General features: G+C 46.1%; 1 protein-coding gene across 2 annotated transcripts in view; it reads right to left on the reverse strand.

Moving 5' to 3' along the window:
- Positions 1-9,954, reverse strand: part of MAP3K3 (mitogen-activated protein kinase kinase kinase 3) — a 42,755-nt gene extending 32,801 nt beyond the window's left edge. The window contains exons 1-3 of one of the 2 annotated variants that reach the window (XM_083809354.1): positions 9,682-9,954; positions 2,271-2,392; positions 1,819-1,908 (exon numbers count right to left, since the gene is read on the reverse strand). In XM_083809354.1, coding sequence (XP_083665480.1) covers positions 1,819-1,908; positions 2,271-2,392; positions 9,682-9,685 — 216 coding nt within the window. In that variant the 5' untranslated portion in view covers positions 9,686-9,954. The remainder of the gene's footprint in view (positions 1-1,818; positions 1,909-2,270; positions 2,393-9,681) is intronic. The other variant, XM_083809355.1, reaches the window with a different exon arrangement.
- Between the last annotated feature and the right edge of the window lie 5,580 nt (positions 9,955-15,534).

Consider the following 15,534-nt stretch of genomic DNA (forward strand, 5'->3'; position numbering starts at 1 on the left):
ACCAGCCAACTATTGATGAAACAGATGGATACTGATGGATAGAGGAACGATCCCTTAATATTATGATTTTCTGGGAAGGAAAGCTCTAGATTTTTTATTTTCCTATACTATTCTAGGTAATCCAGTCTAAGTGAGCTAAATAGGACCACTTGGATGAAATTAAGTGACTGTAGTTGTATAGATTAAATTTCTGATCTCAAGATGAATTTTAGGTTTAGACATTTTAGATTTCATTACTTTAACTAGTAAGATCAAAAAAAAAATCTTCAGGGCTTTACAGAAACTGTTCTTCAACTTGCTGTTACCTGAAAAAAAATAAAATACCTCTTTCTCAACCCTGTTGTACCCTTTCAAACATCTGATTTGTAACAAAGAGAAAGGGGGAAAAGTGATCATGGGTACTGACATAATTTGGCATCTACCTCCTGATAATTTTTCCAAAAGGATCAGACACTGGTCATTTCAAGGAATTCAAAGTCATCTTAGTGTTTCAGAGAGAACCTAGAAGAGTTAAACTATAGCACTTCTCGTTTCCTTTGAAAGTACAGCAAATTTATCTCCTATACAAACTGCTTTTCAAAGTGACTCACATAAACTGTCCTAAGAGATGAGTAAGAAAACAAATCCAAGTTTGGGGCTTTAGTGTTCCAGCTCTGTGATGTGGTATCACAAAGACTGATTACAGATTGTGATTTAAGACTTCACTGAATTTACATTTCAAAATGATTTGGAAAGGGTTCTGTACTACTCCTTCTATGGATTTGTCCAGCACATTCAAGGAAATCCCAGATCCCAGCTGAACAAGTAGATTATGAACAAAGCACAAGGAAGAGACAGACATGAACTTTAAAACCTGCTCCAGCAAGCTTATGCCTGTAACAAGCATATAACTGGAAAGAGTGATTTTACCGGTATCAGCAACTTCTCATGTTAACTTCAATCTAATTACAAGGAACTTGATTTAATTCTTTAAGACAGTAATGGACAAACAGTTCTTGACTGAAACTGTTAATTCTGCACTGAAGTATTTAATTCAAATGATACGCGGCATATAGTGCCAGAGCTATATTATTCTGTCCTTTCTTTCTACCAGAAAGTCAATGCAATAGTTTTCTCTACAAAAAAAAAAGTCTCTAGTGACACAAAAGAGAAATTTTAAAGTATTGACCCTGCCACTTACTACCTTGGGAGAAGTATTTCATTTGGAGAATGGATTTTACATCCCCATACTCAAACAAGGGTGAGCTTCATTCCCCTCTTCATGTGACACAGGACGGGTAACTCCAGCCAATCCTCCCCACTAAGGATGCTGGCTGCGTTCAGACACCTGTAAATGGCTGTTTCCTCTTTCACAGAGGCAAGATTTATTACAGTTTCACTAAAGCCAGCCCTTTCAGATAATCCCCTTCACTGTACTTGAACCAACTTCACTTTGACTCACTTTCATCAGGATCCTCACCCCGTATTCATATGCAGTCTGAATCATGTGAAGATTAAGACCAGCATTAGTTCATTACCCAACAGACTGCTTTATGCAACTTTGAACTGCAGTGACCTTCTTTTGAATCAGAAATTGAAATACTTGTTTCCTTTTCATCATTACTGCTTCTCAGTTCTCTGCTTCCCTCTGAATTTAAGGATTATTTCCACTACAAGGAGAAGTGCGTGCTACTGCCATATGACAGAGTTAGTAATGAAAAGCTCTCCCGGCCTCCTGCACCTGCTTAAGTGAATTCTGTAAATGCTGCCATGCACAATTTAAAAACACGCTCCTAAATTTGTAATTGTTAACGCTGAATAGGAAGCAAGCTCTCTTACCGGAATTTTTTTTTCTTCCACTGCAGAGGCACACTGGTTTGTTATTGCAGGGCTGCCCAAGAGGGGTGGACTGCTGGCATTGTGTTTTTTCTTTAAGAATTATAAAAAAAAAAAAGAAGTAATTAAAAAAAAAGACGATAGGGACTGCAAAACAAGAAAAGTTTACTTGGTAAACGTTTTAGCTGATCTACACAGATCAAATACCATCAAAACCACACGTGGGATGAAGACGGAGCGCTGAGATACCCAAACTGCATCCTCCTTAGTTGATGAAGGTCAGTAAGTGAAAAAAACACAGCCCGAGCAAGAAGAGGAAGCTAAACCAGCGGTGATGCTTCAGCTGCCAGGCCAGAAGCACAGGACAGAAGTCAGGCAGCAGACCCACTGTCAACCCAGCGCGCCCCTCCTGACTCCAGGCGGCAATTTCAGGTACCCGCTACCCAGCCTACTACCTGTTTGTTGGAGTGAGCGGTGTCTTTGTTCTTCATGGTATCAAACCCAGTCAGCCTGTGCCGTCGGCTCATCTGGAGTGCTACCAGGTCCTTCATGATGGAGTTCAAGGCCTCTTGTTCATCTGCCACGGACAAGGATTTTAGCGGTGAGTTGCCTGGGTGAGCATCAGCTGTAACACTTCCGCACGTGTTTTCTGCTGGCTCACAGAAACACAATCCTTTGAGAGAACTTTGTAAATAAATACACTGACATTTCACTGAGTCATAAAAGCCCAAACTCGACCTAGTATCACAAAGTAGTAAACAGACAAGTTTTAAGCCACTTGCCCAGTGTCACAGAAGGATCAGGCCATAGGAAGGTTCAGAACAAATATCCCCAGCCTCTGGTTCTGTTAAGACAGCTTCAGAACAAACAGCGCGACTTGGAAGGATTTGCTAGATCACCACAGGTCACTTAGGAAGAGCAAACTGATGTGCTCCTGCCAAGGAAAACCCAGTAAGAATCTCTTCCTTCCAATCCTATATCCTGTTACCTTACAATTCTTGCTTGCCAGTGGAGCAAACCACAGCCAGCAGAAAGAAAACGAAAATCTGGACGGTGAGCCATCTTAGAATATCTCAGTTCAAATCCATTTGTACTGGTATCTCCCCAAACTGTTCTCTTTTCCCCCAAAGAAGAGAGTTCAAAATATGTTATGAAACTTCAGGACCTATTCAGATTCAAACCGAACAGAACTAAGAACTCTCTGCTGCCAGCACACAGCGCAGCAGATTCTCGTCAAGGCTTCTTGCAAATGCAGAAAACCAAAAATACACAGAGAAATATTTCTTATGCACGCTAGACTAAAACTTTTCTGATGCTAAGACTCCTGATGTGACCAATTTAAGGCGTTCTTCTACTGAGAAATGCATAGTAGCTGGGCTGTGACGGATGCTAGCAGAAAGGAAGGTGTTTAGCAGCTACTGAAAAGAATCCTTTGTTTCTGCAAGCATAACAATCCTAAATTACTCGATGCATTGCAAAAGGGGGAAAAAAAAATTTGAAATTTGGTTCAAAATTGGACCGGGCTAGTGTCTTTGCTCCTAGGTGCTGTGCCATCTGTGCAACAAAGCAGCATCAGATGCCACCACCGCAATGACCTGTTACCGGCACGCTCATGCCTACCGCATTGCTGGGCTGCGGTTTCACATACGGACTCGGTGTTTTGGGGGACAAAGCGTTGTTTCCTCGGCAAATAACGCGTCCGGTTCAATCCTTCCTGATATTGACGGATAACGGATGCATGAAATGTGAACCAGTGATCAGATCAGCTCTAGGCATGCCCAGAAGGACAATCTGCCCTTTCGAAGAGGCTGGTTGGACTTCACCAGTAGGTCTGGATGCAAAGCTATGCTTTATGGTTTTTTTTTGGGGGGGGGGGGGGTACGAACATTTGAAAGTGCTGTTACACAACAAAGGCACAGACGACACCCACACTCGTACGAAGTGCGTCAGGTAGGCAGGTTTGGATATATCAGGTTCCTCCTTTCTCCCCAAGGTCCTCAAACATCGGTTTGACGTGCTTGAATTGAACCGAGCGTTTCTGAGGGTGACGTGTAAATAACTGAGAAGTTCTTTTATAAATCCAGCAGGGCTACACCTTTACTCACAAGCCAAGGTACTGATTCGGATGGGTGAAGGCTTATATTGGGAAGCGGTGTCCTGGGACCAGCTGTAGGTTAAATGACAGACTGGTGTGCACCTGCATTTCCCTGTGAAGGGGACTCACTGGGAGCAATCGTTTCTTCAGCTTCACGTTATGTTTTTGCCCAGGAGTCTCTCTCCATAAAGCTGGCTTATGTTTTATGCAGGAGACTGCCTTCAGAATTAAGCAATGCCTGAACAACAGATTTTTACCCTGCTTAAAGCTGACAAATGCAGGATGCGTCCAGCTTCTTAAGCACGTAGGGAACAAATAGCACCAACACTTAGGAGCAAGAAGGATGAAAACATACCGACTTGTATGGGGGCAGCATCTAAACCAGTCCCAGCTGGAACAGAAGCCACGCTACCATCATCTTTGTTCCAGCCCCTGGTTCCTGCCCAGGTCTGTTTCGCCTCCCTGGCGGGACCGAATGGTAGAGCAGAAATACTTCCACTCCGGGCTGCAGTACGTGCTGGTAAGGTGATGTAAGCTCTCGTTTCACTATCTTTTCTTGAGAGGCAGCTTTATGCATCCCCCCAAAACAAGAACGATTGTTTAACCACTACAAAATCTGGACCATATTCCCCATTAAACTTTTTCCAGTTCATTTAAACCTCGTCGATAGCCGTAGACCTCGGCAGTCCTTCGACGCGCTGAGCAGGTACCCTGCAAACAACCGGGGGCATTTCCTACCAAGCATTTCCTACCAAGGTTACTTAGCTTCGGTGTATGCTAGGAACCACTGACAAACAAATTAATTGTTTCTAGGATTTTGATTGCATCAAGAATCGATAAATGCAACACGGAGCTCCTCCGGTAGCTTGAGGGCAATTTTGGAGGGTTAGCATCCCGCTCTCAGATCGTGCATTCATCCCATTGCTCTCCCAGCACCACCAAGAAAAGGATTATCTGGATTTTAATGAGGTGCTGTATCAATTATTAAGACAAATCTGATCAAGTGTTATAAATGAAACAGAAGCATCGCGCCTCAGCCAGGCAAGAGAGAGGAAGGGAAGGAGCTCCCCCCACGTCACTTGCAGGAGGTGTTAACTTAGAACAAAACCCTTCAAATTAAAGCAGAGCGCAGCAAACAAAGTTAAAAAATTTAAAATGCACCAAATCACAATTTTCCAAGACAAGCCAGATGAGACAATAACTACATTGTGGCAGCGTAGAAGGGAGAGCGTTCCTTGAGTTTCCATCTGCATGCTCAAGGAACCAGGGGATAAGTAATCCAACCGTAAGTAACCCAACCAAAGCAAGAGGGTGCTTTTTGACAAGCACACGGCCAAAGGAAATAATTGCTATCCCTATCTCAGCACTAAGTAAACCCTTGTGCGAGGAAAACGTGATAAAACACGTGAATGAAGTTCAAGTTCCAGGTAGCTGACAGCACAACTTCTTTTAAAAATCGTTTCCAACTCTACATCGAGTGTTTAACCTTTTACCTTACTGGAGTGTCTCCAGTTTTCTCCTCTTCTTTCATCTTGGTTGATGTTAAGCATAACCTCTGAGTAACCTGCCCAGCGAAGACTGTAACTCTGCACAACAAGACGCTACGAATTAGGGACTGGCACGTCCCTGGAGCGCCTGCCACCCAAAGCACGCCGCGAGGAGCGGGGACACAAGTTTTCCAGGAGCAGGGACACAAGTTTTCCACTACAGTGCACTTGGGGTTTGGCCAGATACCAGGAGGAGGAAGAAGAGCTTGTCTTGGCAGCCGGTCAGGGCTCCTTTGGGCAAGCACAACAGCTATGAAAACAGCTCGTAACTGAGCACTCATGACAAGGAATCAAATCAATCAAGGAACCCATCAGTGAATGAGGGATTGCATCTAAACAGGACGGCACGGCACTCAGAAATCAAGATCAGCAGTTATGAGGGGATCACGGGCTGGAGGTGTCGCGTGCCAAAGCCCCAGCTCATTTTCTGTCTCTTATTTGTACGAGGAAGCGGGCAAAGAGGACAGGCATTTAATCACCTATCCATCTCTTGATATAGATTATAATTCAACCTGTGAATTCACAAGAAAGATATTAAACTCCTACGGGCAGCAGCTAAACCCTAGCTGGTGCGCTGCGAGGTCTGCGCGACGCTTACTGTGATCTGGGCTTCATCTCTAATGCTGAAATCTTCCGTCCAGGCAAAAAGGGACACGCTGGAACGCGGCAGGCTGATGGAACAACTGCAGGTGAATCTGAATCTTATGCGATTATACGTTTTAGTAGTCTCACAGCAGGCTATCAGACCCCTAGTAACTAGGGTTGGGTTAGGACCCTAGTACCAAACCATATCCTATAATTCATTCCTATGTTGGCGAGATAAAAAGAGAAATCCATTTCCTAACATAAACCGAAGGCCAAATATTGATTTGAATGTAACGTATGGAAAAAATGTTTCCATTTCGGCCAACCTTGTGATAGACTTAGCGTTGAGGAGCATGAATACTTCTTTATTTCCATCAAAATAGATGATTTCCATCGGCTGGCTTTAAGGAAGTATGTGCAGCAGCATCGCATTAATCACACAATGCAAAAGTTATTACAAATGAAAAATAAGCAATTTTTGAAGCTCACTGAGAGACCCTGTTTTGCTAGGTCTCCACTAGGTCTGGGAAACACAGTTCTGCTTTGTGCGGGAAAGATGTTGTCCAGGAAATGCTTTTCATGTTTTAAAAACTACACTCAAGGATTTTTATAACATCGATAAAGGGGAACTGCTGCTCATGAAGAAAGCTGTTCCTCTGCATAAAGCGTTTATTTCAGCTCATACACGGCTTACTACACGGGTCCGAGCAAGTCGGCGTGTTTGCAATGGCAGAAAATAGAGTTTTGCAAAAAAAAATAATCACGAAGTTCAAACAGAGTAAAAGTATCTGCACGCTGGTAAAAACAGGAAGTCTGTAAAGCCCTATAAACCAAGATGCTGTTTTATATAGTGTGATAATAGAAGGCATGATGCTGCAGCTGCTTAGGAAAAAAGAAGAAAAGCGAACAAATAAGGGGTTGTTTGTTATCTCCCCCCAACAACAGCAAAGCCGATTGCTCGCGCAAACCATCAGCAGATGCAGGGGCAATGAGTAAGTATCACAAGTTAGGGAGAGAGATTCCAGTGTGTTTTCAGAGCTTTCAAGTGTTTCTTTGAAAAATTTTAATTCTGAGCCCTTTGCAGCATTGCACTGAACGAAGCGCTGGGGATTCTGCAACACTGTCTTAGCAAAATGCTGTTTTGCCAGATTTTTTTGGAAATCACGAGTGACTTGGTTTGTAGTTTAAGAGAGAAATCAGAGCGTGCCCATGAACCTGACACATGGGGTGCGTGTTTGGGGTCCCTCTGCTCACCGACAGAGCCCCCCAGCAGGATTCGGCCCTGACCTGCAGCCTTGGCCCCCCTCCCTTCCCCCCCCCCCCCCCCCCGACGCTGCAGGGGCTGTCACCGCAGCGAAACCCAGGAGCTGGCTACGGGCAAGCTGCGAGCCAAGGGAAGGAAGTGACACAGGCAGGAAAAAAAGAGCAGATCGAGGGAAAGACTCGACTGCAGCTGGGCCTGCAATGAGCATTTCATCCTAGGCCTTGCACAGGCCACTCGGCCCAAAGGCCGCTCTCCCGTGTCCCACGTACACGTGCATTTCTCTGGATGAGCAGCAAGTAACCACAGATTTACTACGAAATGTAAATCTATGAAATGAACTTGCTTTACTTTGGCTTTGAGCAACGTTTGCAATGCTTTATGAAGTTACGACATAAACAAAAGACCTGGTTATGCGTGTATTTACTTTAAATGCTGTTGAGGAGCTCTCCGTTTGGAAATAAACCTCAGCTGTAGCCCCTTCTGCGATGTGCCAGAGATCCACCAGCAGCGAGCCTCATTTGTATCGATGGAGCCCCAAAACCTGCGACACTAACCTCTCGTCATCACCCCCTCCCCTTAGCTCAGACCAGCTTCCGAAAAACACGAGGGACGCAAACTAGAGCATCACGCAGCCCGTTATCCACCAGCCTTATTAAAAGGCTTGATAACGAACGCCACGTTAATTTAGATAAGATCTTTCCTATCAGGAGCAATCTGCTCGCAGCTGTACCGTAATTACTCCGTGCAGGCGTACAGCGCTACAGAGGAGCACTCCATGAACTGCTCATCGTCGTTCTGCACCCAGCTGTTTGCAAACAGGCATCCCAAAGCTGCTGGAAAATGCTTCCGTGGAAATCCAGCTCCGTCCTTCTCAACTATTTTAAGCCTACGTACCATCACGTTGGTTCCTTTAGGGAAGATACGGACCGAACAATACCATGCCTCTCTTTATAAGGCAGAAACCCACTTGTGGGTGTGCACATTTGTTGTATTTACAAAATCAAAGCAAGTTACAAGCTTGTTTTAGGTAAGTGCTACTGTAGCTAGGATTGCCCAGGGCCACAAAGGAAGCGAACTTGCTTTACTTTGGCTTTGAGCAAGGTTTGCAGTGCTTTATGAAGTTACAGTATAAATAAAAGACCTGATTACGCACAGGGACTAAATAATGCAGGTGAGCCTCAGAACAGCACACTTAGCTGGAGGAAAGGAGCAAGCTGCAGCCCACAAAGCAACCCAATTCTGCGCTGCAGATAAAAGCAGAAATTCACAGAATCTGCTCAGAAATTCACAGAATGGGGGAGGTTGGAGGGGACCTCCAGGGACCGTCCAGTCCAACCTCCCTGCTCAAGCAGGGTCACATAGAGCACGTTACAGGGGATAATTCCCCAGCCGATATATAAGCAGGGGTAAGTTTGGGTTTAGAGAAGTTAAATTTTTTATTCTCTTACATAATAGACATCTCTTTAAACTAAAAAGGAAATGAGGCAACAAAACAAACAAACAAAAGCAAAACCCAAGAACGTAACCAGTTCTTTACAGAAGACATAACTTCAAAAAAATACGCATTAATCATTCAAATTCAGTTATGCCAACTTTCAAGACCAACTTTTTAGTCTGGAAAGAGTTCACCTAACTCCTTCACGCAGTTCTGTGCGCCATTCTCCGAGTTAAATGCAGCAAGCAAGCGTTCAATGGAAGCTCCCCGGAGGAAGCGGTGCCTTGACAGGCCTGTGGCCAACGTGACGGACAAACACCCGGCTGGCCCCACGGCCACTCGCTGGCCCCACAGGTGTCTGGCCAGCCCCGCAGACACCGGCTGGCCCCGCGGCCACCCCCCCCCGGCCCCTTCGCAGCCCAGCTGGAGGCCACGGGCAGCCACCCCCAGAGCAGCCCCGTACGGGGGTCCTGGGGGCCCGCAGGGTGCCCGTGCTGACCTCCAGCCAGTTTTAACCCAAACCAGCCGCCAACGCGCCCACGTTCCGCCACACCAACGCAAAATTTTTACGAAGAAAATTAAAAAAAAAAAAATAGCCTCACGAGCACGGGCTGCCCGGCGGCCTCGCTCTTTGCCAGAGGGCCCCTCAGCCCTGGAGCAAAACCCAGAGACCGGGACGAGTCCCCCCGGCCCCCCTACACCCCTAGGTCCCCCCCCGGTCCCCTCCACGTCCCCCCGGCTCCATCCCCTCCCGGTTCCCCCCGGTCCCCCCCCGCCCTCCCCGGCTCCATCAAGTGCCGGTTCCCCCCGGTTCCCCCCACACCCCCCAGTCCCCCCCGGTCCCCCCTTCTCCCCCTCAGGCTCCACCCCCAGCCCCGTAACGCGGCCCAGCCCCCACCACAACGGGACCCCCCCCCCCCCCGCGCCCCCCGTCTCTCACCCATGGCGGCGGGCGGCGGCGGCGTTGGGCTGCGCTCCGGGGCTGTCACCGCCGCGGCTCCATGGCGGCCGGGCCGAGGGGGGAGGGCTCAGGGCCGCCGCCGCCACATTGCCGGGCTCCTTCCGGCGGCCCCGGGAGGGGAGGGAGGGAGGGGGGGGACCGGGGGAGGGAGGGGGAAGGGGGGGGGGTTGGGGCGGTGCCGATCGTTCCCCGCCGCCGCCGCCGCCTGGAGCAAAACAAACGGCTCGGCCGCCGCCGCGCACCCGCCGCCGCCTGCCAATCACAGGGGCCGGCCCGCCGGCGGCAGCCAATCAGCGCCGCGCGGCCCGCCAGCAGACGGCTCGGCCCGCCAATCGGCGCGCCGCAAGCTGGATGGGGATGCTGGTGGGCCCGCCCCCTCCGTCCCGCTACTGGGGGGGTGAGCGGGGAGCCCGCCCGCTGCTGGCTGCCAATCAGGGTGACGGGCGGCACCCGGGGCCCGCCCCCGGCCGCCGCGGGCTCGGCCCTGGGTCCTAGAGGCCGCCGCGCGGGGGCCGCGTTGGGCCCTGGGGGTTCGCTCCCGTCACGCAGGGAGGGTTGCAGGGAGGTTAAGTTTCTGCTTAAAAATCCTCTTTTTATTTATTTTTAAGAAAGGGCTTCTTTTTCTTGAAAAAGAACACAGTTCCATAATGGAATAAAGCCTCAAAGCTGCAAAAACGGGATTTTTTTTTGTTTTCAAAGGAAAAAGAAGTGTTGGACAATGCCCCCACAAACCACCTCAGGATGACTAAGGCCACCTGAGGGAAGAGATCTCTTTTGCTCTAACCAAAAGTTGTGGCATGACCAAGCCTTGCCCGTGTCCCCTGAGCCTCACAGGTACCCCATGGCCCCCATGAGACCCATGGCCCCCCAGAGAGTGCAGTAAGGGACAAATGTGCACGTAACATCTTAATTCCCTCATTCCTTAAGCCTGCAAAAGCACATTTCATACTCTCCACAACCCCAATGCTTCTAGGTCATCAAATATTTATTAAAGTTACTCGACATGAAAGTAAATTCACGTGGATTTAATGCCCGGGAGTGCACTCTAGCCTAGGGGACTTGAAGCTCAGCATTTCCTCCCTTTCATTTAGCGGTCTGTCTCCAGGAGAAAGTGTTTTTGGTGGTGGAAGCGGAACTGCTCACCTGCTACGTTCGCTCACCTGTAGACACTCGATGACAATTTTTTCCTCCTCCTGTTTTAGCAGCCTTGTCTGCCAGGCCACCTCCAACAGAGGGCCCAGAAGCAGAACACATTCTTGCTGAAAAGCTCAGTGCCACTAAACATAAAAAGCTTTGAGGGAGATCACCCCAAAACAGACACACCACACAGGGAATTTGCAGCAGTTTTAGTGCAAAGGAGGACTAAGGTGGTTGTCCCATTTAACCCAGTTAATTCCATCTCACTTCATAAATCAACTCATACCTTTTAAAATGACGTCCAGGCTTCAGCTGCTCTTTCCTTGCTTCTGTTTCCATTCCACCTGTGGGATGATATTTTGACAGTGCTTTTTTTTTTCTGCACAAGGGACAGCGGGGGGTGTGGTTATGTTATTTTTATTATTTTATTTCAATGAACAAGTACAGCTCTCCTTCCCTGTTGCTGCACTGGCCACCCTGCTGCTGGGAAACCCACCTCGTGCAGATGGTGTCAGCAGCTGCTTTTCAATCTGGCAGCCATCTAGCAGCAAGTGCATTGTTTTCTAAATGTTTTTGCTCACAAGCAACACGGCAATGTCAAAGGGGTTGCATCAACTGGACAAGCCACACGAAGAAGAAAACTAGACTGGAAAAGAAAAGTTTCTCAGAAGCGTGGGCAAGTGCAGGAATCCAGACCCCACACAGCAGGAAGAATTTAGGATTTACCCAAAGCATGATGACAGTATCTGTGATGTCATTACTTTTTTTTTTGTCAAGTACTTGGGATGATAAAAAGATCTTGCAATGCCATACTATAGACAAATTAATCAGTAAAGGAATGCTTAGATCAACAGATCTGGCCTCTCTAGGGCACGAAGCTCTGCACAAAGCCAACAGTCAGCCTGCTTTGAGCAGGGGGTTGGACTAGATGGCTTCCCCAGATCTCACCTTGAAGTTCCCACCCAAAACCAAGTCTAATGCTGTCGGTGTTTAGGCTTTTTAGTATCTCTTGAATTGCTTTTCCTGTATATTCTGTCTCGTATTCATGCCCAGCGTATAGCCATTTGTTTTCATGTCAAGATTATCCTTTTATTTAAATAATCTTTTCCTCTTCCCTGGTGTTTTCTCTCTAAATACTTCAAGAAGATAATCATATCCCCTTCCAGGCTTCATTTTAATAGATGAGTAAGCCACTCTAACTCTTATAATACAAGCTTTGTATTTGCAGTGTCTTCCTGGCAGCCTTTTCTGCCCCCATTCCAATTTGATTCCTCTCTCTCGATGACAGTATCTTCATCGCCACTAGACCAACCTTCTACATGCATTTTCACAGCTTCACAGTAGCTCATCGCTATCCGTTATCAACTAGTAAAACCAACTTCCTTTCCGCACTAATTTCCAAGTAATAAACTATTAGCATCCTTTGCAAATTTCTCTTCGCCCCTAAATTCACAGCTTTGCACTTTCCAGGGCTACGTTTCATCTCATGTCTATTTCTCACTCTTCAAAGTCATCAATTCTCTACGATATTCTAGTCCCCTCGTATTATTGAAGCCTCCCTCTTTTGTTCATCACCAAATTTAATTATCATGCTTGCTTTTTGTGCCAAGGACATTATAGGAAGGTTTTAATGAGATTACTCCTGGGACTAGAACTGGAGAAATTCAGTATTAACTCCCCACTGTGCCAGCTCTGATGTCAAAACACTATGTCACCTCACCCTTTGGAATTTCTGTCTGTCTTCCAGTTCTTACATGGTTTTGAATGAAATTCTCAGTTGAAGTCCTGTTACATGAAACCTATTACAAGTCCTTTGTGTGGAAAGTGGGTTTTTTAAACCAAAGAGACACCAGGCTTGCTAGTCATCAATTCTGACAATGAATGAGGAGCCCCCAGCAGATGGTAGGAGACAGCCACCCTGGTAAAACGTGCTCTTTCCATCTCCAATTGCCCAGAAAGTCTGGATTTCACTGAAGTTTTTATTCCTCCTCCTCTGAAAATAGAATGATTTGTCCTTGATGGTTCATTACTTCACGCACCTATCAAGCCTGATGTGCAAGACAGCAAGTTGTGTCTGCTGATTTGCAGTTCTGTTCTCTTTTGGAGACATTATCATGACCCTGTTTATACCCAAGTGCCATTAGACCTTTTTGGCCCATTGTAGACTTCCCGCCTGATATTTTATTTTCTAGACAAGCTGGTACACCCTTCCTGGACTGCAGTTACAGCTTCTACCGTGAAAATTTAGCAGATGCCCCTATTTTGTATATCTTCAGGGGAAAAAAAAAGTTTTTTCCACTTTTACTATCTACTTAATGATGTACTAATTTTGAACAAAAGAATCAGGTTATTCATTTTACTAATAACACTATGATACAAACTGATATTCTGTGGTTTTCCACCCTGATTGCCCACATCCTTTTAAAGCTGCTGCTTTCCAGAAAAGCAGCAGCATTTCTGTAAATAACAGCTATAAAACATACTTAATACTTCAGCTTAAAGCTATTCAGATTGTTTGAAGCCGTTTTACGTAAAATCATCAGTACAGATATTCACCAAGACTCTACAGGAGCTACTGTGTTTATAGTCATCTCATTTGTTTTAAAGGAACTTTACAGAGGCCTAATTGTTTAATGCCGTCACACAGCATGAAGCAAGAAAAGGAAATGTAATCCCTATTTTAGGGATTAAAGAGCGTTGCACAGAGAGCCAGTGACTTGTTAAAAGTTACACAGGAAGTCTGGAGTAGGCCTTTGGGATTTAACTCCTGGCATCTTTTCCCAGTCTCTTAATCGCTATGCCATCATATTTTCTATTCTGGTAGTATTTCCGTTTTCTGTAGCATACCTGTCTGACTCAAAGAGCCTCTTCTCCTTGCTATCAGATGTACTATTTCTTCTTTCCTTCCTGTTTCCCTTCTTGTTTAGGTACACACATCCTTCCTGGGGAGCTTAGCAGTCTCCAGGCTGAGCCTTGTCCCATGCCAAAACTTCCTTATTCAACCTCTCAGCCTCCACAGCCAGACACACTGAACTGGGAGCTGTGCAAAGAAAAAAAAACTGGGGGGAAGGGGGTGGTAGTGGAGAAGAAACTCCATGAATCTTCAGACAATGCATGAAAGCGTTCTGCACTCTCTTCCGCAGATCTGAGAAGAGCAATCACGCTGGTTCCAGGCAGTTCTGGCTCTGCTAACACTTTCTCTTGGTGTTCTCAGCTTTAACATTGCAGGCAGGTTTTTTGATGGAAAACTAAGAGAACTGTCATTGTAATCCAACTTCAGGAGAGCGTGGCACAACATGGAAGGGCCAAACCTTACCGCACCACCACCAGAGCACATCACCCATGGGAAACATCTCCTCAAAAAGCACAAGTGTAGCATTCATTCCCCAGCCCCAGCAGAACAGCTGGTACCTGTCCTACTCTGCTGGCCAAACTCTGGCCTACTGCTGTCAGCACTCCAGTAGAGGGGGCTCTGAAGCTGTCTGTTTAAAAAATAAAAGCCATTCTCCTGCTTGTGGTGGGCTGAACTGAAGAGAAGGAAGAGGAAGGATGTTAGAAATATTGTATGCTTTCAGATCATTACTTGCTTCTGAGCTGGCAATCTGGACCACTTACAGAGCAGCACCAAAAAAAAAAAAGCCCAAGATTAAAGCATAAGTTTGTTAAAGTCACTGCATTACTGTAACTAGTGCGCGTTACTGCTGGACATCTTTAACTTTCAAGTATTTTCCAGCCACTTACTGATCAGCGATGAATTGCGTGCTTTTCACTTACAGCTGCTATGAAAGAAGTGACTTTCCCAGGGTCACACAGCAAGCAAGCCGGCCAGCCACACCAGATGTCAGCTGTTCCTTAATATTTACAAAGGGAAGAGAACCTCTCGCTGTTTCTTTTTCTACGCATATTCCTCTACAGGACTTAATGGCACTTGTTTTGCTACGCTGACAAGCAGTCTGTTTCTCTCATCATCTACCAGCTCCTGACTTTTTGCACTAGTAGGTCCAATTTGCAGAAGTTGTCATCACAGCCTTTCCCCCAGGACTTAATTAGGGTGCAAACTGGTTGCTTCCAGCTGTATTTTATAGACTTCTAGTCTTTATCACCAAAGAGACAGGATGCCTATAGAAACAGGTAGATTTGTTTGGTTACTGCTGAGCTAGCCCCCACCTCCTACCCAACCTACACATTTCTGCATCCTACTGGTCCCTAATGAAGGGAAGAGATGGGAAGACAGGTTGAGCTCCCTCGGCTGGAAGGTGACCTACCTCCAATAGCCACCGATCCTATTTTTGTTGCACTCCCCATAATACCACACTGGGTAAGGAGAAGTTTAAAACTCAGTTATGCCAAATGGAAAGGACAGATTTAATTTAGATTGTAAGCAAAGTTAACCAAAGAACAATAATTTGGCTTTACAATGAATGTTACTTTTCTGTTTTTTTACTTTTCTGTTTTAGTTGCTTCCCTACAGAGATGGGGATTTTCTTCTCAGTTGAAAGTTACTAAAAATACGACAGGTAGTGCTTGGCATCTTTGAATTCTGGCATTAAATATTTGCTGCTTGAAGATTGTCACTTAAGATTTCTGCATAAATTGATTTCAAGCAAATGCAAGTTTGATGCTATTTGAATACATATTGCTATTTACCTCCATAAAGAAGAAAGCACGTTCTCCAAGCGGGAAGCTGATGCAGTA

This window comes from Anser anser (genome assembly GCF_964211835.1).
Source record: "Anser anser genome assembly, chromosome: 23".
Taxonomy (NCBI): domain Eukaryota; kingdom Metazoa; phylum Chordata; class Aves; order Anseriformes; family Anatidae; genus Anser; species Anser anser.